At 38.7% G+C, this 26,950-nt stretch overlaps 1 protein-coding gene across 4 annotated transcripts in view; it reads right to left on the bottom strand.

Annotated features, from left to right (window-relative positions):
• The window catches only part of ZNF609 (zinc finger protein 609), a 215,308-nt gene that overhangs the window by 53,400 nt on the left and 134,958 nt on the right, over window positions 1-26,950 (bottom strand). For 3 of the 4 annotated variants that reach the window (XM_034994658.1, XM_034994659.1, XM_034994660.1), the window contains exon 3: window positions 3,824-4,049. In XM_034994658.1, coding sequence (XP_034850549.1) covers window positions 3,824-4,049 — 226 coding nt within the window. Of the gene's footprint in view, window positions 1-3,823; window positions 4,050-9,050; window positions 9,407-26,950 lie in introns of those variants that run through there. The other variant, XM_034994661.1, reaches the window with a different exon arrangement.

Here is a 26,950-nt window from a genome sequence, read left to right as displayed (position 1 = left end):
GGCAAGGTGAGTAGTTTCATTTTTCTGAAAAAACAACTCTATATAACAAGTGTATAATGAAATTTCATCACTGGTATTAATATTCTTTAGTTTTGATCTATGAAATGGTTCATTTTCAAGATGCAATAGTCAACTAGTATATGGCTCTCCTGTTTTTCACTCTGGTGCTCTTTCCACTATACCACAAATTCTTCCAGAAAGCACATTTGATAAAGTAATGTTACACTCAGTGTGACTGCTTGAAAAGAAAAACCTATAGCATCTCCTGGAATTCTTATTTAAAAATGTCAGCCTTCCCTTTCTTAAAAACACCATAGAAGCCAGGAAGCAATTTTGCCTCAGTAAAAGAATATGGTCTGCTTTAAGGATTCTTATACATTGTTTCCAGGACCCTGGGTTAAAGTAAGCCTTGTGAACTAGGAATGGATTTGGGACCTGTTATTTGGATTTTTTTTTTTTTTCTCTAAAGTACGCTCCATGCCCAACATAGAGCCCAATGTGGGGTTTGAACTCATGACCCTGAGATCAAGACCTGAGCTGAGACCAAGAGTTGGACACTTAACTAACTGAGCCACCCAGACGCCTCTGTTATTTTGATTTGAAGTGAGGTGGGACAAAATGAAATCAGGTGGAATCAGACCTCTGCATAAGTGCTACATCTCAAAAAAGCCAAAGAGAACATTCCAAGTTATACTTGGGTCTTTAAAGTCCTAAGGTGGAGCCTAGTCAAGGAGGATCTGTGCAGTGCTGGCTGAATTATGAACAGCCTAAAAAGAGATGGAATCTGCAGGAATTTAAAAATGTCTCCAAGGCAAGGTTTGCACTGAGAGGGAAGAAAGAAGCAACACTGCAGGACAGGTAGGCAAAGAAACCAGGAAGAATTGAGGGCCTGCCCCTACACCTGTTCTCAGCAAGGTGGCTCAGTTCTACCAGGACCTCATGATCCTCCATTTCTCTCAGAGGCCAAGGATTCACAGCTTCTCTCTAAGCTCTAAGGATTTTTCCATTTGAAGATAGTAGTTTGCTGGGCAAAGAGACAGACAGAAGTACAAAGAGTAGGGTGGCAGACAAAAAGCCTAAAGGCTGAAGGATTTTTTTTCCCTAAAGTATCTGTATATAGTTCTTATTATTAACTTGAGGACTGACTCAGTATACTACATCTTATAGATCTGCAGAGAATGATCTTTGCAGGAAATCTCTGTCACCTGAAGATGAAAAGGAATGTAAACCAACTCTGATCCCAATTCAGACCTTTGCCAACTGATGGTTCAGGTGAAGGCCCTCTGGGAGGGCCAGAAAGCAGAGTACAGTATATAATTGCAGAACAGTTCTCTTTCCCTTGTGATGAATGAAAAAGAAAGAGGAGAGGTACTAAGCCCTGAAACACAATATAGTGAATGGGAAAAAATATGGTATTAAAAGCAGGAGAACTTTTTTTTTTTTAAGTTTTTATTTATTTATGAGAGAGAATGAGAGAGAGCACATGAGAGGGGGGAGGGTCAGAGGGAGAAGCAGACTCCCTGCCGAGCAGGGAGCCCGATGCGGGACTCCATCCCGGGACTCCAGGATCATGACCTGAGCCGAAGGCAGTCGCTTAACCAACTGAGCCACCCAGGCACCCTAAAAGCAGGAGAACTTTAAAAATCTTACAGACATAAATAAATGAGAGTGATCTCACTACCTGGTGACAGCAGTATTTATTCTGAGTTTCAGAGAAGGTCTAGAATTTTATAAAGTATTTGATATGGTTTCTAAGTTCAAACAATATTACAGTAGCCATTAGATATACATTAACAGCTAGAAATGACAATGACTAAATGTAAGCATTCATTCACTCAAATATCTTTGAGGGCCTACTATAGATGCCAAGTGTTAAGTATCAGATATTCAATGGTGAGCAAAACAGAGTCCCTGAGCTCACAGAATTCTAAAACAGTGGAAGATATAGATATTATTGGAAAAATATAATTATATAAAATTACAAACTGTGATAACTACTGTGCAATAAAATGCAGGATGCATTCAAAATGTGTAAAAGGGAAACTTGGTAATAAGCTGCCAGGTAAAACCAGAGAGCTTTTCAGAGGAAATAATTAAAACAATTTTTTGTGTGTGTGTGCTAACATCCCCTTGGCAGGAAGTTTCAGGGATCCTGGGATAAAAAAAAGTAACCCCATTGTTCTCAGGAGAGTGAAAGGGTTAGCCTCACTTCCCTGCAAAGTTTTCATCAGGTTCACATATATGAAAAGCATCTTGCCCTTGGAGAAAAGTCACCATCATAAAGATGGATAGAATAAATAGGCAGGAAATTGATGTCTTCTATCTTCAATATATTGAGGTAACAGGCCCTGAAGGTTGTTTGGTGTCACAGAGCTGTGGTCTGGACACGTTTGTCATTCCAACAGACCCTGTGGCTGTTTAGACGTGTGGCCATAGGCAGATGACATTTTTAAAATTAGAGATAGCCACTTGTGATTTCCAGATTGTATACTGAATACACACATCCAGAGTCAACCTCTAGGGTCAACCTCTCTCTCCATTTTCTCTGCATTGGTTTCTAACACAATAGGACTTTTTTTTTTTTTTTTTGGCATTATGGTCTCAGGCACACAATAAAACTTCATCAGCAATGTTATTCTGAAAGCTGAAGCTTTACTATATTGCTGCTTAACAATGAGAAAGCCAAAAACACAGAATTCTTAACCTGTACCACCTCAATACCTACTGCATGGTAGACTTTAAATAAATACTGAATCATAACAAAACATTCAGAGGAACAGACTTTGATTAGAATGACCACAATGAAATGCCTGAATTTCCACGGGCAAACTGACAAGATAGCTTATGATAATTAGAGATAATGAGCTGTGCTTCTCTGGGCCTCTAAACTCCAGAGTGGGGATGCTTTGAAAATCTGGTTACTGATGCAGAGACCTGATGGGACCCTGAGACCCAGCCTCTCTAAACCACACATACTTTAACAAGAACTTGGATTCTTTATAAAAAGAATGTATGTGCTGAAATCAAATTGCCACAGATGGTACCAAGGGATCAGGAATACCTGGTTAAGTCCCTTTACACCCCTACTTTTTCAGGTTTATGAACTTCCAAAATAGAAGAGATTCTGTTCTCAGGGGCAAATGTAACATACAAGAAGTCTGGATGGTAGCCTTGGGCAGAAGCACCCTACAGTGAGCCAACTGCTTAGTGGATGCCTGAAAACAAGACCATGTAAACATTTCCCTGTTGCCTAGGCCTATAAAATCTGTACTAAGTGACAGATGCATGAAGTGGCGTGGGTGGCTGGGCAATGAGGCAACCAGTGGGAAGTAGCTGACTGCACCTCCAGGTGTAAAAAAGGGCAAGAGTTGCATATTCAATGAGCCAACACTAAGTCAATTTAAGAGTGACTGTTTTCCATTTCCTTGACTCCCACAGCTGTCCTTTCATTACTTTTTTCTCTTCAGGCCTGACCCAAAAGTTCATTTACATTCAAATTCTCCCACATAAAATGATAAAGAGGAGTATGGAGAGTACAGACACGGTTTGAATTACCTGGCTAGCACTCATCAAGTGACTGCTTAAACACCAGGGCCAACACTGTTGATTGATATGAAGGGGAGATAATTAATTTTTAAAAAGTGGCAATCTCGAGAAGCTGGATGATTTTACTAAGAAGTTTGCTGCGATCCTCTGGATAGGTATCACAAGCAGACTATGGCACTTGAGACTCCTAATAAATACTTGGTGTTATTTACAATGATAAGCCCATGTTGGCAGAAGCAGGTTGAGAAGGTATAGGAAAGTCACACATAGCACTTACCATCTTCTGTTTCCTGCCATACGATGCCCTCAAGGTTGACGCTTGTCCCAGGTTCACAGGGGCCCAGGCACTCAGGCTCTGTAGCTAGAGCCACATCACATGTGTTGACCCCAACTGATCGGGTACGAACCATGATTTGCTCACAGGGGGATGAGATGTCATTACTGACCACTGGTACCAAAAGGTGCAGTGGCAGCACCGCTGGTGTAGAGACAGGGGACTCCATCTGTGAGGGAAGAAAAGTAGGAGCTGAGTTGCAGAGAGAACATTTAGAGGAAATACCTTCTCTATAATCTAGTCCTACATTCTTTCCTGCCAGTGTGGAAGGCTCTAAATATAAGACTTTGGTCCTTCCTTTCAAGTTCCAGCTCATGATACCACTAAAAATCTAGTGGTTTATATGAGTGCACCCTGTGGTAGGAGAAGCTCCATTTCTTATTAATGATCTTCCTGATAAACTGTGCTTAGCTAAAAGTGTATTAAAAAATCCTGTCTCATTTAAAAATCTCTAGTGATAGAGAACCAGGTCCAGATTTCAACAGTATTAGAGCACACAGATTGATGAGAAAGAAAAGGCTTCTGAGGCATGTTCTACTGCCACCACTGTGTTTCTCACCAATCTATCATTTGACAAATAATACATTAATCAGGTATAAAATCCAAGAATATGGGTAGGGATAAAGAAGGGGAGAAAATATGCAGATCCTAGATATATCAGTTCCAGAAGACTAGAGCTTTAATTCATCTTTAGCTAGAAGGACATCTACTTAAAAGTGATGGAGGGCTAGGATGGGGGTTTCTAACCCTCAGAGATTATAACAGCAACCGGTTAATGAGAATGGCATTTTGGAGCATGAATCCAACATCAAATTAACTTTAAGGAACAGCAGGTGCTGTTACTATCCAGAAGCTAATTCATGGCAGTCTGCAGATGAAGTTGATTACACACACACACACAGAAATAGGTGAACACAAGAACCAGCAATCTACCTCTAAAACTAGAACCTCTCACAAGAATGCAATTACTTAGAAACCAAAAATTCAACATATCCAGAATTAAAAGTTGTAATAAAGAGGGTAATAATCCCTTAACTCTTTAAATCCTAGCATTTATCAGACTGATGGAAGTACTGAGTCTACAGTGCCCAAATCCTAACTAAACACAGTGTCCTGCATATGCAAAAGCACTGAATTCACACACTAACCTTCCCTGAAGATTAAGTGATACCAATCAACAGACCTAGAAAACGAGAGTCAAGGATTGTGACTTTCTTCCCCTTGTGAAAGATTTTTTAAAAAGATTTATTTATTTTGAGAGAGAGAGAGAGAGAGAAAGCACAAGTGAGCGTGGGAGGGGCAGAGGGAAAAATTCTCAAGTATCCCTGCTGCCGAGCCCAGAGCCCTATGTGGGGCTCTGACGCAGGGCTCCATACCATAACCCCGAGATCATGACCTAAGCCAAAATCAAGAGTCAGACACTCAACCAAGTGAGTCACCCAGGTGCCCCACAAAAGATTTTTTAGTCCAGTTTGAATGTACTCCTTCAATGACCCTACATCTAGAGAGCCACATATGCACCCATAATCCAAGCTGCCGGACAGTTCTGCAACAGAACTCTGGTTTTACTGAATGACCACTGCTCAACCTGTAAGTCACCTCCCTCCTCTTAACACATACATTCACACACACACACACACACACACACACCCCTACCTCTTCCTGGCCTCAGATACTCCTCTAGAAGCTGAGATCTGGTATTGCCTCTACCGCAGTTAGCTCTGACTTCTTCTGCTATTTGTGAATCATCACTGTCAGAGTCCACTGAATGCTAGAACACGGATTCTGATGAATTCTGGTCCCTGAGAGGTTGCCAAAACATTATCCTTATCTGCTTGTTGTCATGCACCCACCTCCCCCTGCCCCCCAACCCCGTACTCCCCTAACTCTACCTCTTTTATAAAACGAAATGAAAGTCAAAGCCCATATAATGAATTTTCTGCATTATGGTCAATGCCAAAAGGCATCGTTGCCTTCTTTTTGCACTTCTGAAAATCAGGCAATGATCATTTAATTTGGCAACCTTCTTGGGATGTGGTAGATCCCCGAAAGACCTGTAAGATTTCTATGCACAGATTTGAAGGCAAAAACACAGAAAAAGTAAGCTCAATTCTCTACTACCCCTGTGTATGGCTGGAATCTGGGTCTAACCATCAAGGCCTTTCAGGAATGCTTCAAGAAGGTAGCTCATATAACTCTTTGGGAAGAAAGTTTCCTGGAGATTTTACTCACAAAAATTACTAAAAAGAGAAAATTAGAGACAGAGTACACAGATCATCTTTACTCTTGGCCTCACCTCTGTTTTTCTATTTTTTCTCCTGTGGAAGAACTGAGACAAAAACAATTTCACAATCAGTATGTGTATTTCCTTTGCTTAGAGTTTGTTGTCTTTTCTATACCGTTCTACTAGCAAGAGAAATTCCTGCAAGGTCTGCTTTCTTGGACACAGATTAACCTGAATCTTTTAGGTCACTCCTTTGAACTTTCTGACTGCCTCGCTTGAGCATGTCCTATTGCTAATCTGTTCCATCGCTGAGGCAGCAATTCTAAACACAGAAGGAGGTAAGTCCCCAGGGAGTCACACACACACACACACACACACACACACATATATATATACACACACACACACACACTCTCTCTCTCTCTCTCTCTCTCTCTCTCTCTCTCTTTCAGCCAACGAGGGTAGCTGTTTTCTAGAAGATGTTTTATTTCCTGCTAGGTTATTCAGTGCCTGGGAGGCCAAGAAGAAGGGAAGGAAGCTACTAACACTGTAAATAAAACCAAAGCCCCAGTTCTGTACCAACAGAGCCAGAAAACATCTAAGATGTAAGTAGGAGACACCCTTGCTGCATTCAGTTTGCCAAATTAAACCTGCTACAGAATACGTGCAGAGAAGGAACTTAGCAGAAATGATTAGTTAGAAAAACAGAATATACAAAGAGCTGATTAACATGTATATGCACCAACCTACTCTTACTGATCAGAGGTACTAAGTAGAATTCAGGATCTCTCTTTGAGTGAGGATGACTTTATTTAGTCAGTTAATTAAAAGAGATTTTAGGGGGTGAGAAGTAAAGAAATCCACCTATGGGTTTGGTTCAGTTTCCTACTCTGCAACAGAAATCTGAGGAGAAATCACAGAGCAGCATAATAATGTTTAATTACAGCTCTAGCTCTGCTAATTACCGTTTGGTCACATCTATAATCTACATGAAGCCATAGTGCATAATAAGCAGCTCTGTGATATTCATCTAATAACCTAGGTGGTGTTATGGGATTTCATAGTCTACTATTCACTGGAACAAACAAAGCTTCATTTACCACTCTCCAGGAGAGGATAAAAATCAGAAAAGGACTTATTTTGCCACCTTTCCCATATACCTAGGATACAAGAGCAGGAATTGTCAGGAGACTGGACCCAGTAGGGAAAATTGAGTAACAGGAATATAAAAAGTTAAGGTCATTAAATACCTTAATAGCTACAACAATAAAAACCAGGCCAATTCTTGGTCTCTGAAATGCTAAAGTGCCACGGGGGGAGGGGATGGGACAATGGGACGGATGGGGACGGGACGGCACTCCTGGGACTCACTGAATGGGAAGATAAACAGCAAAACAAAAGAAAAACTTGAAAAGAGACAGAGAATTTAAAGATGCAAATATCTTAAGTTTCCCAACAGTTCATGTCCTTTATCTTTTAATGATACTTCTTTTCAATTCACCTTTAGATATTAGTCTTAATAGCACCTATTAGAGATCTAAGTGCTGATAGGCAGGTGACGCAGAAATGAGGACTGGAGAGAAGAAAGGCCAGAGCCATTAATCTCCCCTCAAGAAGTAATTATACACTGACTTCAGCTGCCTCCCACACATGAGAGGAACTGATGAAAGAAAAATTTCAAGGCTGCAACATAATTTTTGGGGTAGAAAATGCAGCCAAGAAATATTTGGGACATATCTTTCTCCCTCCCCTTCACAGGGGAGAAAGATCTTTGATAATTCCAAAGGTCCTTCAAGATTTTACAGTGACTCAGCATCAGCAATACTAACAATAATATAGATTCCTGATTCATGGATAAACATGTAAGTACTCCCCTATAAAACCTGATTGGTTCACAAAATTTTTATTGTGGTTTTGTTTTTGAGAGAGACAGTGAATGTGGGGGAGGGGGAGAGGGCGAGAGAGAGAGAATCTTGAGCAGGCTCCACACCCAGCGTGGAACCCAATGTGGAGCTCAATCTCATGACCCTGAGATCATGACCGAGTGGAAATCAAGAGTCCAATGCTTAACCAACTGAGCCAACCAGGCACCCCTAGGGTGGGTTATTAAAAAGAAGAACTGGTATTTATTTAAAATACCATTTATCAAAATTTTTTTTTAGATAGAGTGAGAGTATGGGGGGAGGGGCAGAGGGAGAGAATCTGATGCTGACTGTGTGCTGAGCCTGATGGGGGAGTGGGGGGCACTGAATCCCATGACTGCAAGATCATGACCTGAGATGAAATCAAGAGTCAGACGCTCAACTGCTGAGCCACCCAAACATCCCCCATTTATCAATATATTATGTTGTCTCTCAAATTAAAATACAGAGAAAAAAAATCCTCAGTTATTTGAACTGCCTCCCGTTGACTGAGATTTTGAGATAAATTAAATAAATAAATTTACTGCATTTTTTTTTTTAATAATGAAAGATTATCTTTGCTTATCCTGGAAGATCAGTAATTGCTTATCTGCAAGAGCCTGGCAGATAGAAATCACAGAGTAACTGAAGATGGAAGGAGAAATCTGAATTCCTCCTTTCCACAAAGCTCCTGACAGAATACAGTAGAATATTCCAAGTAAATCACAAAATAACACAGCATTTAAGTTATTAGTAAGGAGGAAATCACTTCCTTTTCAAACACTCTTTGACCCTGACTATTGGAAGGAAGGTAGGAAGGAAGAAGGAAAAAGAAAGCATAGGCTGCGGGTCTGCTGAGCTTCCAGATTTCACTTAAGCTTGCTTTGAAAAAGAATTTGATTGTAACTCTGGTTAATTTCCAAGACATCTTGTAGCAGAAGGCAAGGAGGAAAAAGTGGAAAAGAAAGACACGGTAGTTGGCACCATAACCAGCCATCAAACAGTTCTTTGAAGCTACATATTCTGTTATTCACAGACAACTTACTTTAGCACTCAATTTTAACCAATCAGCCTGGCCAAGGTCAGCAGTGAAGGTTGCTCCAGTTTGTACTAGAAAATGCAAGCAAACATATAATTTGAAGACTACAATACTAGCCATAGGGAGGTCTCCTGCAATGATCCCTATAGAATCTCAGGTTCAAACCTAAAAGAACTCTTCTGGTAAAGAGGAGAGATAGCAGATCAAATGACCCTAAAATTCAAGACTGTCTAACTTCCCAGTGTGTGGGAATGGGTTTATTATGCTGGAAATTTAACAAAGGAAGAAAAATCTCACAAATGAAATCAATGCATAACACAAATTACACGGCAGTGTCCATTAGTGGCAAAGGTTTTTTGAGAGAAGCATCTATTCTGCTCTTCTAAATCTCAATCCATAATCTTCTGCTTGCTTGAAATTCACATTTTCCTCCAGCAATGCTATTAACTGCAGCTGATGAGTGATGATAGGAACCTAAGTACTACCTCTGAAACTATTTTTTTTTTCCACAGAAGGTTGATGATCCCTCCCATTCCTGTATTGTTCCAAGGGAAGCACTACAATTAGCTTTTCACGAATAAAGAATGAGAAAAATTCATTCTTTGGCTGCAACTACTTCCTCTCCTACACACAATTCTTACTTCCTTTCACATACTCATTTCCTAAAAAGTCAGGGCTGGAGCTTGTCATCTCTACTCCATTCTCTAACCCCATAGGATATAAAAACAAACAAGAAAATAAACAAAAAACAAGGGGCGCCTGGGTGGCTCAGAAGGTTAGTGTCTGCCTTCAGCTCAGGTCATGATGTCTGGGTCTTGGGAAAGAGCCCCACATCAGGGTCTGCTCAACATAGTCTGCTTCTCCCTCTCCTGCTGCCTCTCCCCACTGCTAGAGCTCTCTCTCTCTGTCTCAAATGAATACATAAAATCTTAAACAAAACAAAACAACAACAGGGACGCCTGGGTGGCTCAGTCGGTTAAGCGTCTGCCTTCGGCTCAGGTCATGATCCCAGGGTCCTGGGATCGAGTTCCGCATCGGGCTCCCTGCGCCGCGGGGAGCCTGCTTCTCCCTCTGCCTCTGGTCTCTCTCTATCTCATGAATAAATAAATAAAATCTTTAAAAACAAAACAAAACAAAACAAAACAACAACAACAAAATAACCCACAAAGGTGAATACAACAGAAAGCTAAAGTCTTTTTTCTGAATCATTCAGAATCACAGATGTCAGTAGAAAAGTCTTAATTTAACCTGTATCATGGATGGACCAAATTGTACTAAAGAACCTAATCATCATTCATATTGATGGTCCTATGAGAAAACACGAAAATTCTAAATTGAGACATCACAAACCACATCTTGTTCTGTAGTAGCTTGGGAAGGAGAAATGGGAATGACTCTCCCTGCTTCAAGCCAGCTGTTTTTAAACATTTTGGTCTTGGGAAACCTTTATGGTCTTAAAAACAGAGAACTTTACAGAGCTTTTATTTATGCAGGCTTTATCAACTAGTATTTACTGTATTAGAAATTAAAAGTGAAAGATTCCAACATGTACTAATTAACTTACTTAAAACAGCTAATGATTTTGAGGGGCTCCTGGATGGCTCAGTGGGAAGTCAGCTTGGGATTCTTTTTCCCTCCCCCTCTGCTCCTCCCCCTGCTTGTACACTCTCTCTCTCTCAAATAAATAAATAAAATCTTAAAAAAAATAAAACAACTAATGATTTTGAAATGACAAAATTAGAGACACGAACAGATTATTCAGGAGGAAGGGTTGGTGGGAGGGAGAAGAGTTGAGAGTGGTTAGAAAGGGCAACACAAGGGATCCTTAGAGTAATGGAGATGTTCGGTATTTTGAATGTGTGGCAGATAACACAAGACTACACATGTGATCAAACTGCACAGAATTAAATACACACACATACACACACAGAGAGAAAAACATACACAAGTGAACACAAGCAAAATGGGGGAAATCTTAACAAGATAGGTGGATTGCAATAATGTCAATATCCCCTTTGTGATACTGTACTAGAGCTCTGCAAGGTGTTACCATTAGGGGAAACTAGGTAAAGGGTACATGAGATCTCTCTGAATTATTTATTACAACTATTAATTATCTCAAAATAAAAAGATTAACAAAAAATTGAAGACCCCCAAAGTGCTCTGATGTGGAATAGATCTATTGATATTCACCATACTAGAATTTAAAAAGAAAAAATTTGACATGCATTAACTTGTTTAAAATGACATTTAAAGGGGCGCCTGGGTGGCTCAGTTGGTTAAGCGACGGCCTTCGGCTCAGGTCATGATCCTGGAGTCCCGGGATCGAGTCCCGCATTGGGCTCCCTGCTCGGCAGGGAGTCTGCTTCTCCCTCTGACCCTCCTCCCTCTCATGCTCTCTGTCTCTCATTCTCTCGGTCTCAAATAAATAAATAAAATCTTTAAAAAAAAATGACATTTAAATATGTACAACTATATGTAACATTTTAAATAAAAATGGCTATAATTTTTCAAAAGAAAGGGAAAAAAGAGCAGTGGCACTGATTTACATTTTGTAAATCTCTTCAATGGCTGGTTTAATAGAAGACTGCTAAATTCTCATGTCTGTTTCTGCATTCAATCTGTTGGTGAAATGTGTTGAACTATAAAGAAAACTGGCCTCACACAGATTTTATTTATTTTTTTAAAGATTTTTATTTATTTGTCAGAGAGAGAACAAGCAGGGGGAGCAGCAGAGGGAGAGGGAGAAGCAGGCTCCTTACTGAGCAAGAAGCCCAATGTGGGACTCGATCCCAGGACCCTGGGATCATGACCTGAGCTGAAGGCAGACGCTTAACGACTGAGCCACCCAGGCGTCCCCTCACACAGATTTTATATATGTATCCTTTTCAGATAATTGTGGTTATTCTTTGATATGACAGCAAAACTGAACAAAAGATAGTTCTTAAAGGTTAGTGGCAATGTGCAATCTGAAACTGTATCAATGAACTTTTTGTACTCTGTTACATTACAATCCATTGGTCTGTCTAGTACTTTGAATGCTTTTTCTACCCATGCCTGATTTTTAACATCATATATTAGTCATTTGGAAAATACTGGTTCACTAAGTTATACAGCTCTTTCATATACCGACACATTCCATTAATACAAAAAAGTCGTATTTGCTGATACTGCCTCTGAGCTCATCAGAAAATCCTTTACGTATTGGTAGGCTGTCAAACTTATGGGGGGGGGCAAATACAAATTTTCCAAAATTACAATGTTTGCTTGAAAGCTCATATTTTATCATTAATAACAAACAGTGTGGATTGTTTTCCTTGGAGTAACAGGCTCATTTCATTTATTTTTAAGAAAATGTCTGCCAAATACCCAACTCTGAATACCTATACTTTCAGTTGTTCTTTCAAGTAAAAATGATATTCCATAAAAAAAACTGGCTAGGTCGGCTTGCAACTCAATTACAAAAGTGTTTTACCTAGAGAAAAGTATCATACTTTGGAATGCAGCAGAAGTACTTTATGTGTACTTCCCCTTTGTCACATAGGATATAAAATGCATGTACTCAAAAGGTTTTATATAAAGATATTTTATATATACATATTTATTTAATATATATAAAGATTTAATATATATAAAGATTTAATATAAAGATACATATTCTTTAAAGATTTTATTTATTTATTTGACAGAGAGAGATACAGCGAGAGGGAACACAAGCGGGGGGCGGGATGGGAGAGGGAGAAGCAGGCTTCCCGCGGAGCAGGGAGCCTGATGCGGGGCTCGATCCCAGGACCCTGGGACCAAGACCTGAGCCGAAGGCAGACGCTTAATGACTGAGCCACCCAGGCACCCCTGAAGATATTTTAAAGATAAACTGGCTTTTAAAGACATTTTTAAAAAACTTTTGACCTCCCTCACTCATTTCTCCCACCTCTACTCCCTGCTTCTGGCAGCTGCTAATCTGTTCTCTGTTTTGAGCTTTTTTTAAAAGATTCCACATATAAGAGAGATCATGTGGTGTTTGTCTTTCTCTGACTTATTTCACTTAGCACAATGCCCTTAAGGTCTATGCATGCTGTCGTAAATGGCAAGATTTCCCCCCACTTTTTTTTAATGGCTGATTTTTTGTTTTTTAAGTATAGTTGGCATAGGAAAATGTCAAGAGTTAATTCTTTTTTGTGGCCAAATAATATTCCATTGTGTATATACATCATGTCTTCTTTATCCATTCCCCCATTGATGGACTCTTAGGTTGTTTCCATATCTTGGCCACTGTTAAGTAATGCTGCAATAAACATGGGGGTACTTATATCTTTCAGTGATTTTGTTTTCTTCAGATAAATACCTAAGAACTGAAATTGCTGAATCACATTGTAGTTCTATTTTTTATCTTTTTGAAGAACCTCCATATGTTTTTCATAGTGGCTGCACCAATTTACTTTCCCACCAACAGTGAACTTTTTTCCACTTCCTAACCAGTATTTGTTATTTCTTGTTGTTTTGGTAATAGCCATTCTAACAGATGTGAAGTGATACCTCATTGTGGTTTTGATTTGTATTTCCCTGATGATTAATGATTTTGAACATCTTTTTATATACCTGTTGCCCACCTGTATGTCTTCTTTGGAAAAATGTCTATTTAGATCTGCCCAGTTTTTAAATGGATTTTTTCTTTTTTTTTTGCTGTTGAGTTGTATGAATTCTTATATTTTGGGTATTAGCCTCTTATCAGATATATATGCTTTGCAAATATTTTCTCCCATTCAGCAGGTTGTCTTTCATTTTGTTGATGGTTTCCTTTGCTATGTAGAAGCTTTTTATTTTAATGTAGTTCTACTTGTTTATTTTTCCTTTTGTTGCTTTTGCTTTTGGTGTCAGATTCAAAAAGTCAATGCCAAGTCTATGTCAAGGAGCTTACTGCCTATGTTGTCATCTAGGAGTTTTACGGTTTCAGGTTTTACATTCAAGTCTTAAATCCATTTGGGGTTGATTTTTGTGTATGTTTTAAGATGGTGTTCAAGTTTCATTCTTTTACATGTGGCTGTCCAGTCTTCCCCTCACCATTTATTGAAGAGACTGTTCTTTCCCCATTGTATGTTCTTGGCTACTTTGTCATAAATTAATTGACCATATATGCTTGGGTTTATTTCTGGGCTCTCTAGTCTATTCCAGTGATCTATTGTTTCTATGCCAATACCATTCTGTTTTAATGACTACAGCTTTTTAATGGAGTTTAAAGTCAGGGAGCATGATGCCTCCATCTTTGTTCTTCTTTCTCAAGATTGCTTTGGCTGTTTGGGGTCTCTTGTGGTTCCACACAAATTTTAGGATTGTTTGTTCTAGTTCCATGAGAAATGCCATTAGAATTTTGATAGTGATTACACTGAATTTGTAGACTGCTTTAGGTAGTATGGACACTTTAATGATACTGAGTCCTCCAAACCATGAGCATGGAATATTTTTCCATTAATTTGTGTTATCTTTAATTTTTTTCATTAATGTCTTGTAGTTTTCAATATATATGTCTCTCACCTCCTTGATTAAATTTAGTCCTAGCTATTTTATGCTTTCTGATGCAACTGTAAATGGGATTGTTTTCTTAAATTTCTCTTTCTAATATTTTGTTATTAGTATACAGAAATGCAACAGACTTTTGTATTGATTTTGTATCCTGCAACTTTACTGAATTCATTTATTAGTTCCAACAGTTTTTTAAAAATATTTTACCTATTTATTTGAGAGAGAGAGTGCACACGAGTGGGGGCAGAGGGAGAGGGAAAAGCAGACACTGAACATGGAGCCTGACGTGGCCCGATCTCAGGACCCTGACATCACAACTTGAGCTGAAACCAAGGGTCAACCGCTTAACCAGCTGCGCCACCCAGGCGCCCCATTCCAACAGTTTTTTAATGGAGTCTTTAGGGTTTTCTATATATATTATGTCATTTGCAAATAGTGAGTTTTTTTTACTTCCTCCTTTCCAATTTGGATGTCTTTTATTTCTTTTTCTTATAGAATTGCTCTGGCTAGGACTTCCAACACTATATTGAATAAAAGAGGCAAGAGTGGGCATCCCTGTCTTGTGCCTGATCTTAGGAGAAAAGCTTTCAGCTTTTCACCATTGAGTATGATGTTAGGTAAGGACTTGGCATATATGCCCTTTATTATGTTGAGGTATGTTCCCTCTCTACCCACTTTATTGAGAGTTTTTATCATAAACGGATGTTGAATTTTGTTATATACTTTTCTAGAATCTATTGAGATGATCATATAATTTTTACCCTTCTTTTTGTTAATGTGTTGTATAACACCGACTGATTTGTGGATTTTTTTTTTAAAGATTTTATTTATTCAACAGAGAGAGAGCGCCCACAAGCAGAAGGAGTGGCAGGGAGAGGGAGAAGCAGGCTCCCCACTGAGCAAGGAGCCTGATGCGGGACTCAATCCCAGGACCCTGGGATCATGACCTGAGCTGAAGGCAGTTGCTTAACCAACTGAGCCACCCAGGTGCCCCTAATTTGATATTGAAATATCTCTGCATCCCTAGAATAAATCCCACTTGATCATGGCCTATGATACTTCTGAATTGTTGAATTCAGTTTGCTAATATTTTCTTGAGGATTTTTGTACTTGTGTTTATCAGGGATAATGAATGGCCCTAATTTTCTTGTGGCATCCTTGTCTGCTTTGCATCAAGGTAATGCTGGCCTCATAAAATTAGTTTGAAAGAGTTCCCTCCTCTTCTAAAAATAGTAAAGGTAGTAGATTAATCATATATAAAGCTAGTATAAAGGCTAAAAGACAAAAGTAGGAAAAATAACTGTGATTACAATAATTAGTTAAGGGATACCAAAGATAAAAAGATGTAAAATGTGACATCAACAACAAAACCTGGGTGGGGGGAGAGTAAAAATACGAAGCTTTGGAATGGGATCAACTTAAAATAGACTGTTACAGGGTGCCTGGGTGGCTCAGTTGGTTAAGCGACTGCCTTCGGCTCAGGTCATGATCCTGGAGTCCCGGGATCGAGTCCCGCATCGGGCTCCCTGCTGAGCAGGGAGCCTGCTTCTCCCTCTCACCCTTCCCCCTCTCATGTGCTCTCTGTCTCTCTCATTCTCTCTGTCTCAAATAAATAAATAAAATCTTAAAAAAAAAAAAAAGACTGTTACAGGGGTGCCTGGGTGGCTCAGTGGTAGGGCTACTGCCTTCAGCTTGGGTCATGAGCCTTGGGGTACGGGGATCAAGCCCCGCATCAGGCTCCCTTCTCAGCAGGGAGTCTGCTTCTCCCTCTTCCACTCCTCCTGTTTGTGCTCTGTCAAATAAATAAAATCTTTCAAAAAAAAAACAGACTGTGGGGTGCCTGGTGGCTCAGTCGGTTGGGTGTCTGCCTTCGGCTCAGGTCGTGGTCCTGGAGTCCTGGGATCGAGCCCTGCATTGGGCTCCTTGCTCAGTGGGGAGCCTGCTTCTTCCTCTCCCTCTGCTCCTTCTCTCTCTTGCTCACTCTCTCCCTCAAATAAATAAATAAAATCTTTAAAACAAATAGACTGTTACAGATATAGGTTGTTATATATGTAGGCTTCATGATACCGCAAAACAAAACCTACAGTAAATACACAAAAGCGAAAGAGAAAGCAATGTAAGTATACCACTAAAGAAAGTCATCAAACCACAAAGGAAGAGAGTAAAAGAAAAGAAAGGAACAGAGAGGAACCACAGTAACAGCCAAAACAAATAACAAATGGCAATAATTACCTATCAATAATTACTTTATTTTAAATTATTTTTATTTTTTAATTGAAGTACAGCTGACACACAATGGTATGAATTATGAAGTATCAATAATTACTTTAAATGTAAGTAGACTAGGGGCGCCTGGGTGGCTCAGTCATTAAGCGTCTGCCTTCGGCTCAGGTCATGATCCCAGGGTCCTGGGATTGAGCCCCACATTGAGCTCCCTGCTCTGCAGGAAGCCTGCGTCTCCCTCTCCCACTCCCCCTGCTTGTGTTCACTCTCTCGCTGTGTCTCTCTCTGTCAAATAAATAAATAAAATCTTAAAAAAATGTAAGTAGACTAAATTGTCCAATCAAAAGATATACAGAAGCATTCAGGATGAAAAAATAAGACCCATCTATATGCTACCTACAAGAGACTCACTTTAAATGTTAAGAACACACACAGACCGAAAGTGAAGGGTTGGAAAAGATATTCTATGCAAATGGAAATAAAATGTATGCTACCTACAAGAGACTCACTTTAAATGTTAAGAACACACACAGACCGAAAGTGAAGGGTTGGAAAAGATATTCTATGCAAATGGAAATAAAATGAAAGCTGGAGTAGCTATACTCATACCAGACAAAAGAGTCTTTTTTTTTTTTTCTTAAATAAACTCTATGCCCAACATGGGGCTCGAATATACAATCCCGAGATCAAGAGTCACAGCGCCCCCAGACAAAATAGACTTTAAAACAAAGAGACAAAGATGGGCATTACATGATAAACAGGTCAATCCAACAAGAAGATATAATATTTGTAAATATTTATGCCAACAGAGGAACACCTAACTATATAAAGCAAATATTAACGACCTAAAGGGAGAAATAGCAAGACAGTAACAGAGGAGTTTACTACCCTATTTACATCAGTGGATAGATCATTCCAACAGAAAATAAGGAAATATCAACCTTAAATAACACTTTAGACCAGATGGAGTTAACAGATATATACAGAACAATCCATCCAAAAGCAACAGAATACACATTTTTTTCACGTGCATATGGAACCTTTTCCAAGAGAGATCAAATGTTAGACCACAAAACAAGCCTTAATAAATTTAAGAGGACTAAAATCATATCAAACATCTTTCCAACCACAATGGTATGAAACTAGAAACCAACTACAATAAGAAAACTGAAAAATTCACAAATGTGTGGAGATTAAACAACATGAACAACCAATGGGCTAAAGAAAAAAAATGAAAAGAGAAATAAACAATACCTTGAGACAAATGAAAATGTAAATATACCAAAATCTGTGGGATTCAGCAAAAGCATTTTTAAGAGGGAAGTTCATAGTAATAAAAACACCTACCTTAAGAAATAAAAGTCTTTTTATTTATTTATTTTTAAAGATTTTACTTATTTATTTGACAGAGAGAGACACAGCGAGAGAGGGAACACAAGCAGGGGGAGAGGGAGAGGGAGAAGCAGGCTTCCCGCGGAGCAGGGAGCCCCATGAGGGGCTCGATCCCAGGACCCTGAGATCATGACCTGAGCTGAAGGCAGACGCTTACTGACTGAGCCACCCAGGCGCCCCAAGAAATGAAAGTCTTAAAGAAACTGAACAGAAACTAGAAACTAGAAGGAATTAGAAAAAGGGAAAATGAAGTACAAAGTTAGTAGAGGAAGGAAATAAGATTAGAGCAGAAATAAATGAAATAAAGACTAAAAAAGACCCATGAAATTAAGAGGTAGGTCTTTGAAAAGATAAAATTGACAAGACTTTAGCTAGATTCACAAGAGAGACACACAGAGACAGAGAGACAAAGAGAGGGAGAGAATTCAGATACAATCAGGAAAAAAAAGAGGACATATTACAACTGACATCACAAATACAAAAGGTCATAAGAGACTTCTAAGACTAATTATATGCCAACAAACTGAACAACCTAGAAGAAATGGATAAATTCTTAGAAACACACAACTTATCAAGACTGAATCATGATGAAGTAAAAAGTGTGAACAGACCAATTACTAATTAGGAGATTGAATCAATAATCAAAAACCTCCCAATGAAAAGCCCAGGACCATATACCTTCATGGGTGAATTCTACCAAACATTCAAAGAAGATTAATACCAATCCTCAAACTCTTCCAAAATTTTTACTTTTACGGTGAGGGACAACAGTGAAGAATGTGATGGCCAGTAGTACAATTTGGTGCCATTTATCTGATTTGTGCCAAGATACTTGCCATTTTACCCACCACTGCTTTTGCATTATCAGTGCATATCAGGGCAAATGTCAACAGAGTGAAAAGGGCAAATAATGTCTTTCTGTTATTATGAAAATAATTCTGACCTAGAGAACCTCTGTAAAGCTCTCAGAGATATCTACATGTCGGAGGATCGTATTTTGAGAACAAATCAGGTTTCATGTTCTGGGATTGAAGAAGTGATCAGCTTCTCCAGAACCATATGCCCATCTGATTCCTGAAGAAAACTGGGATTCTGGTAGCCAGGAAGTTGAGGGAGATTGCCTGTTTAGTGGGCAAACAAGAGTGTCTGCCACAACAGGGCAGTTTAGAAGTAATGATGAAGGAAAATGAGACATGAAGGCAGAGAACATTATTAGCAAGAGGGGAGCAGGAAAGAATGCTCCTAGGATCCACAGACTACGGATTTTGTAAGTAAGGGATGTTTACAAGTTAGGTAATACATCTCAGCAGTTGGGCAATGAGTATTTTAAACACGTGAGAGAATGAAGAGCTCAGCTAATGGTTTAGAAAATGGACAAATGAACGATGGTCATTAGAGAGAAAACTGACCTTACCATTGTGGGAGGAGGTGAAATCAGTCTCTCTAGTGCCTATATGTTTTCAAATTGCCAAGAATAAGACTTCTTTGAAAATATAGCTTAGTAGTTCAGAAGCTAAACATGCCATTATCCAAAAGAAATTTTAAAATGGGTCTTCAGTTAACCAGGAGCCATCATTTCCTATACAAGTCTTCCTTGTCTATGCTCTGTAAACTAAAGGTATCACAGAGACAAAACTTCAAAGTGGCATGAAGGGTCCTGTGCAGTACAGGTTAACGCCTGATTATGGACACCTTAGCACTGCTGAACCAAGAGGGAAATGGCCATCTGCTTAGATAGGCTTCATTGCCAAAGTGTCTCCCAGGCAATTTTATGTGCTAGAAGGTCACAGAATAGAGGGTGATTTTGTATAACAATGGGTAATTCCAACGAGACGTCATTCATTCTAAAGAAAGCACCTTAAACAGCAAAGCGGATTTGGGTTCCTAGAGAACATGTTTATACTACAGCACCTCATTTTCTATCAGGTATATGTTCCTAAAAGAATATGCAGAGAAAAATCATAGCATCATAATGTGGAAGAATCTTAAAGATCATATAACTAACCACTCAAGGGTGAAATAATTTCTATAACAGGTAGTCATAAAAACCTTGTTCTAACTCCAACCCCACCTATGTGGGAGGAGAAAATAACCCTCACTCTACTGGGGTGGTTTAAAAAACTAAATTCTTTTTTTTTTTTTTAGGATTTTATTTATTTGACACAGAGAGAGACAGAGAGAGAGAGAGGGCGCGCGAGCACAAGTAGGGAGAGGGAGAAGCAGACTCCCTGCTGAGCTAGGAGCCCCATGCGGGACTCGATCCCAGGACTCTGGGATCATGACCTGAGCTGAAGGGAGATGTTTAACCAACTGAGCCACCCAGGAGCCCCTAAAAGATTAAATTCTTTAATAGGTCAAGTGTCTATAGCAATAGGTGTATGGTATTTTGGCAATCTCATGATAATTATTAGTTATTCTAATAGTCAAGTCACTCTTGGAAGCTCATACTCAATTTCATATTCATTAAAACTCCCTAGATCTTTTCTACTCAAACTTCAAAAGGAATCTTTCATCCCTGACCCCTAGTTTCCTTTCCCAGAAGCAACCAACATAATGCATATGCTTGCTTATATGTATCTTCCCTTTATTCTTTTTAGACAAATGGGAGTGTACTATATATACTGTTTTATACCTTTTAACAAAAATGTAGATAAGAATTTTAAACTTTTTTAAATTTTAAATGCTCATCTTCCTAAAAGACATACTGGTTAATATCTCAGCTCTATTTTTTTTAAAAGGTTATTTATTTATTTGAGAGAGAGAGAGAACAGAGCAAGCCAGAGAGCATCTGTGGGGGTGAGGGCAGAGGGAGAGGGAGAAGCAGACTCCCCACTGAGCAGGGGGCCCGATTCAGGACTCAATCCCAGGGCCCTGAGATCATGACCTGAGCCAAAGGCAGAAAGACACTTAACCAACTGAGCCACCCAGGCTCCCCTCTCAGCTCTATTATTTAATAGCCGGGTGACCACAGACACATTATGCAGTCTTTCTGATTCTATTTTATTCTGTAAAATAAAAACATCAAGAGTACCTGTATTTCAAATGGCCACTGTAGCAATTAACTGAATGTAAAGTGCTTAGTATACAGTGCCCAAGATACAGTAAAAGTTCAGCAAATATTAGCTGCTGCTACTGATAGTAATAATAACAATATCTTGTTAATTTAATTGTCTTTCAGTCTCTTATGACATTGTCAATTTCTACTCAGACATACAGTGCTTAAGCTCTCCATCTGTTTAGTGGTTTGTCATGGTAGAGTTTTGACTTTTCATCATGCTTTCCCTTCCTTCTTCTGGTAGAGGAATTTCTCTTTCTTGTGAAAAATCGACTCTTCCAACCTCATTCCACTACAGGAGTGGGCCGAACTCTACACAAAATACATGAAATAAGTTCTCCACAGGCCATAGAAATTCTTTCTTCCTCTGGTACTGGAAGGACTAAATTAAAATTGGAGCTGCCAATACCATTTCTACTAATACAGGACAAAGGCTTGACTCAATAAAGCCAATTCAGGGGAAAGGAGAATAGGGAAATGAGCAAAGACAGAATGCTGATGACATTATTTGAGCCCCTGCTGGAAACTAATCAACTCTATTTGTGGGAACATATAAATTCCTTGTTTGCTTAAACTAGCTTGAGCAAGGATTCCATCATAACTGAAAAAGTCCTGACCACTATGTATCACCCACAAATTTATATACCTATTTTATATTTAGTCATGGAAGTTATTATAAAAATGTTGAACAAGACTAGACCAAAGGCAGAGTCTTGTGGTACACCACCTCCATCCTAGCTGACAAACACCTAATAATCAATACTCTTTAAATATAGCTCTTCAGCCAGCTATAAAGTCACCCAACTATATCACCATCCAGTCCACGTTTCCTCAACACGTCCTCAAGAATATCATAAAAGGCTTTCTCAAATACCCTGAAGAAATCAAGGCACTCCAATGTACCTACCCAACAACTGTATTGGGAACAGAGAGAGGAAGTTTACAGTACCATGTTTAAGGACTTAATTTGGTTTCTAATAAGCAAAAGCTTTCTGCATTCTTTTGCTCATTCAGAAATATTAAATAATTACCATGGTGTCAGGATGGTATTATGGCAAGTGATAAATCTTGTGGGGGGGAGGGGCAGAGGGAGAGGGAGAAGCAGACACTGGGCTCCATTCCAGGACCCTAAGATCATGACCTGAGCTGAAGTCAGATGCTTAACCGACTGAGCCACCAGGTGTCCCTCAAAGCATTTTATATGTATTCCTCAAAACCATCCACTGTGGTAATTAATATAGTAATATAGTATCTCCTTTTAAAAAATTAAATGAAAATTTATTTTTATTCAAATATAATTAACAAAGTATTAGATTAGTTTCAGATGGACAATATGATTCAACAATTCCACACATTTCTTGGTGCTCATCAAGATTAAATATACTCTTAATCCCCCTCACCTCTGGCAACCATCAGTTTGTTTTCTCTATTTAAAAGTCTGGGTTTTTTGTCTCTTTTTCTTTTTTTTGTTTCTTTAAAATCCCACACGAGTGAAATTACATGGCATTTGTCTTTCTCTGACATGTTTCACTTAGCATAACATCCTCTAGGTCTTATATTGTTGTAAATGACAAGATTCCATTCTTTTTTATAGCCGAGTAATATTCCATTGTATGTAAATACAGACACATATGCATCCACATCTTCTTTATCCATTCATTTATTGATGGATACTTGGGTTGCTCCTCTATCTTGGCTATTGTAAATAAGGCTGCACTAAACATAGGGGCGGCATATATCTTTTTGAATTAATGTTTTCATTTTCTTTCGGTAAATACCCAGTAGTGGGATTACTCGATCATACAGTAATTCTATTTTTAATTTTTTGAGGAACCTCCATACTGTTTACCACAGTGGCTGCTCCAGTTTGCATTCTCACCAAAAGCACACGGGGTTCCTTTTTTCCCACATCCTCGCTAAGGAGGCTCATTACTGGTATCCCTGTCTAACATTTGTTGTTTCTTGTGTTTTTAATTTTAGCTATTCTGATAGGTGTAAAGTGTTATCTCATTATGGTTTTAATAGTATTTTCTCTTAAAGATGAATGTACTAAGGCTAAATAGGTTAGGTAACTTGGCCAACATCATACAGCTACTAAGTGATAAAACTGGGATTCAAACTCAGGCAGTCTGGCTCCAGAACCCTTGCAGTAATAAAGAAGTGAGAATCAAAACTGAATGGTGTCACAAGAAGTCAAGGGAAAAGGGAGTTTCAAGAAGAGAATGGGCTGGTGTTAAGTAATCTCAGTAAGAAACTGAAATTGCAGGAAAGGGTAAGCACAGAAGCTAAGAAGCTAAACTGACTGCACTGGGTAAAGAAAAGCATGAAGTGGTGAAGGGAAGATAATTAGAATTTATTACAAGTCTACTGTGTGCCAGGACTTCTACATACGTTATCTCATTAAATCTCCTAATACCCCTATGAAGTAGATGATAGCTTTATTTGATAGAAAAACAAACAGAGCCCTGGGAAGGTTAACTGATTTGTCCATAATTATCCAATTATTAAGTGGCAGGGCCAGGAGTTGAATCAAGGTATGTCTGAATCTGAAACTTATACTCTTCCCCTTTATATGCTGCTACTCCAAAGAAGTTCAGGCATGACCTGGAAGGAGAGTAAAAGTGACTCACAAACTTTCTATTATAACATTTTGTTCTAGGATTTTGCTAAAGATCAATGGAAGTTTAATGATCTCTAATTTTGAAATTTTGGATATTTGCCTGCCCAGTATTCTCCTTCTGGTTCTCTCCCATTTGCCAGGATTCCCTAAACAATAGGATCTCTGATTCCACGTGCAAATTTTTTCAATATTTTTCAATATGATTAATTTGGATTTGGACACTTGCACTCCGTCAAACCTCAAGATGCTTTGTCACAGAGTAAAAAGAATACTTGCTATTTTGTAGTTCTCTGGTAAAGCAAACTTATCTTCTGTAAAAAGAATAAAGACTGTTCAAGAGTTTTAATCTATTTTTGGATCTGGGTTTGCACATTAGTTCCAGTAAATCCTTAGTTTCATATTTTGATTTTTACTTAAAGTTGCATTATATGTTTCTGATTTTTCAGTATAAATATCCTCTGAAGTGAGACTGAAAAATCTGTCATAAGGCATTCAAGCCCTGCTAAACTATATTTCATTTTTAAACAACTTCTCCTTAGCTCAGCTCTTCTAAAAAAGACCAACAAAACCCCAAATACTAAATAACAACACTATATGAAATTTAGAATTTTGTAGAACATGCTTAACATATGGGGCTCACGAAATCCTATGGAAATTGAGAGGAGCAATTCATCTTTCAAGGAACAGAAAGTTTCTTAAATACCATGACTTAGAAAGACATCAGAGTACTCTGCTATTGGAAAGAATTCTGTCCTTAAAAATCTCTTTAACCAAGGTAGTGCATTAGTCAAAGCCAACAATGTAAGAGTAACTATATTCTAGTTAAGGATTTTTACTGCCTTTACTACTAAACATGCTCCTTATTCTAATACTCACAAATCCATTCAACAAAGTAATAAAATGGAGAAACACACAACTCTATAAGGCTCAGAAAAACAGATGTATCCTGTATTTGTAAGAGTCAATACAAAGTTTATGTCCTTGCTTGCAAAACTTCATTTTAGATGGGAGGACAGACTGGTAAGAATATAATCACAATAAAGATAAGCAAAGGGCTACAAGTACCCTACCCAGGGGGTGACTGACAGAGGGAAAAGAGACTTCATACTGGAGAGGACCTAAGGCATAAGTAAGAGTTTCCCAAGAAAAGAACAAGAATGCACACTCCAAGCAGGAGGAACAACCACTCAGAGGTGCACAGGCAGGAACAAATATAATATATTCAAAGAACTACAAGTTGCTAGATTTGGTTGGAATACAGAGTACAGGGAGAGTAAAATTTGTATTTAACCTTCCAGGTATTAAGAAACTACTAAGGAATTAAAACAAGGGAATGATTTTATCATTTGTATATATAAAGGTAAAATTAATGGAAGGGAGTAGACTACAAGAGACTGAAAAGGACGGCTCCTAGCTAGATGCCTGTTGCAATAAACCAAGTAAGTCAGAAGGAGGGGGATGACAGGAAGATTCAAGAGACATTCAGGATGTATGAGCAACCTGACTTCATGAGATATCAGACATGTAGGTAATCAGTAAAGGAGTCAGGCATGATTAGAATTTCAGATTCAGATAGTTGGGAGATGATTCATTCCACAAATATTTACTGAGCACCTAATACATGCCAGGCACTATTCTAAGGGCTGAGGATATGCTATAAACCAAACAGACTAAAATCCCAGTCTCTGGAGCTTAAATTCAAGTAGATGGTATCCCATACCTGAAAAAGAAAGAAAAAAGAGGAGAAACAAACAGGTTTTAGTTTTGATTTGGAGAGAGGCTGAAGAAAGATGAATGAGATTAGTTTTTTGGTTTTCTTTTAAACTTTCCTCAGTGGCCAGTACTCTAGGAAAAGAAATAGATTGGTCTTCAGTGCACAGTCTGAGGGACATCAGAATAATATATAAATACAAATGAAAACAATGTAACTTTCCATCTATCTGACTGGCAAAGATGAAAAAGTTGAACAAATATCCAAGTTGGCAAGGATAGGGAAAAAGTCAGGCATTCTGTTGTAGTTGCTGGGAATATAAATTGACAGAAACTCGGTAGAGGGCACTTTGGCACTATGTACAAAATGTAAATTACACATGCTCTTTTGGCCCAAAATTCTGTTTCTATAATTTATATGAAGAAGATAACAGGACAGGCACACAAAGATGTATGACAGGGCTCCTGGGTGGCTCAGTCGGTTAAGCGTCTGCCTTCGGCTTGGGTCATCATCCTCAGGATCCTGGGACCGAGCCATACGTCTCATGCTTGTTCTCTCTCTCTCAAATAAATAAACCAAATCTTAAAAAAAAAGATGTATGATACAGTTTGTTTCAGTGTTGTTTCTAATCGCCAAACAAGGCCCAGAAACAATGTAAATGTCCACCACAGCATAGATCTCTATCAAGGACAGATATCCATAGCATATTTTTGAGTGAACAGAAGGTTACAACACAGCATGTACTATATTAGCCTATTATGTTAAACTGATGTCTACATTAAGTATATATGATTCTTAAACAATATGTAGATGAGAAATTAGAAATGGAAGTTGAGATCTGGAAGGATATTCTTGCAGTCATTTCTGAGTAGTAAGACTCTGGATGATTTTTAGTTTCTCTTTTATATTTTTCAGTATTTGATCTTTCATTATATTTAGAATTTTAAAGTTTTTTTTAAAAAGCTATTTTTATTTTAAAGGAAAAGGGGGAGATATTTACATATGTAAAGGTTTAGATTTATTATTATTATTTAAATATTTTATTTATTTGTTTAGAGAGAGAGAGTGTGTGTGAGCCAAGGGAGGGGCAGAGGGGAAGGGAAAGAATCTCCAGCAAAGCGGGGCTTGATCCCACAACCCTGAGATCATGACCTGCGCCGAAACCAAGACTGGGACACTCAACCAACTGAGCCACCCAGGCGCCCCAGGTTTAGGTTTATTGTAAGAAAAGGGGCTGGGGGAAAAAAAAAAGAAAAGGGGCTGGAGTTGATGAGGAAATGGGCAGGTAGGTGAAAAAGAGTAGCAACAGTGGGAGTAGAAGGGGGAGGCAGAAAGGTAAGGATATTAAGTCAGTACATCCACTGTAGAAGTCACTGGGTAACTGG

Source organism: Mirounga leonina, unplaced genomic scaffold (assembly GCF_011800145.1).
Source record: "Mirounga leonina isolate KUSES-001 unplaced genomic scaffold, KU_Mleo_1.0 Mir_91, whole genome shotgun sequence".
Lineage (NCBI taxonomy): Eukaryota > Metazoa > Chordata > Mammalia > Carnivora > Phocidae > Mirounga > Mirounga leonina.
The sequence above is the reverse complement of the archived record's forward strand: the minus strand, read 5'-3'. Positions and strand labels throughout refer to the sequence as shown.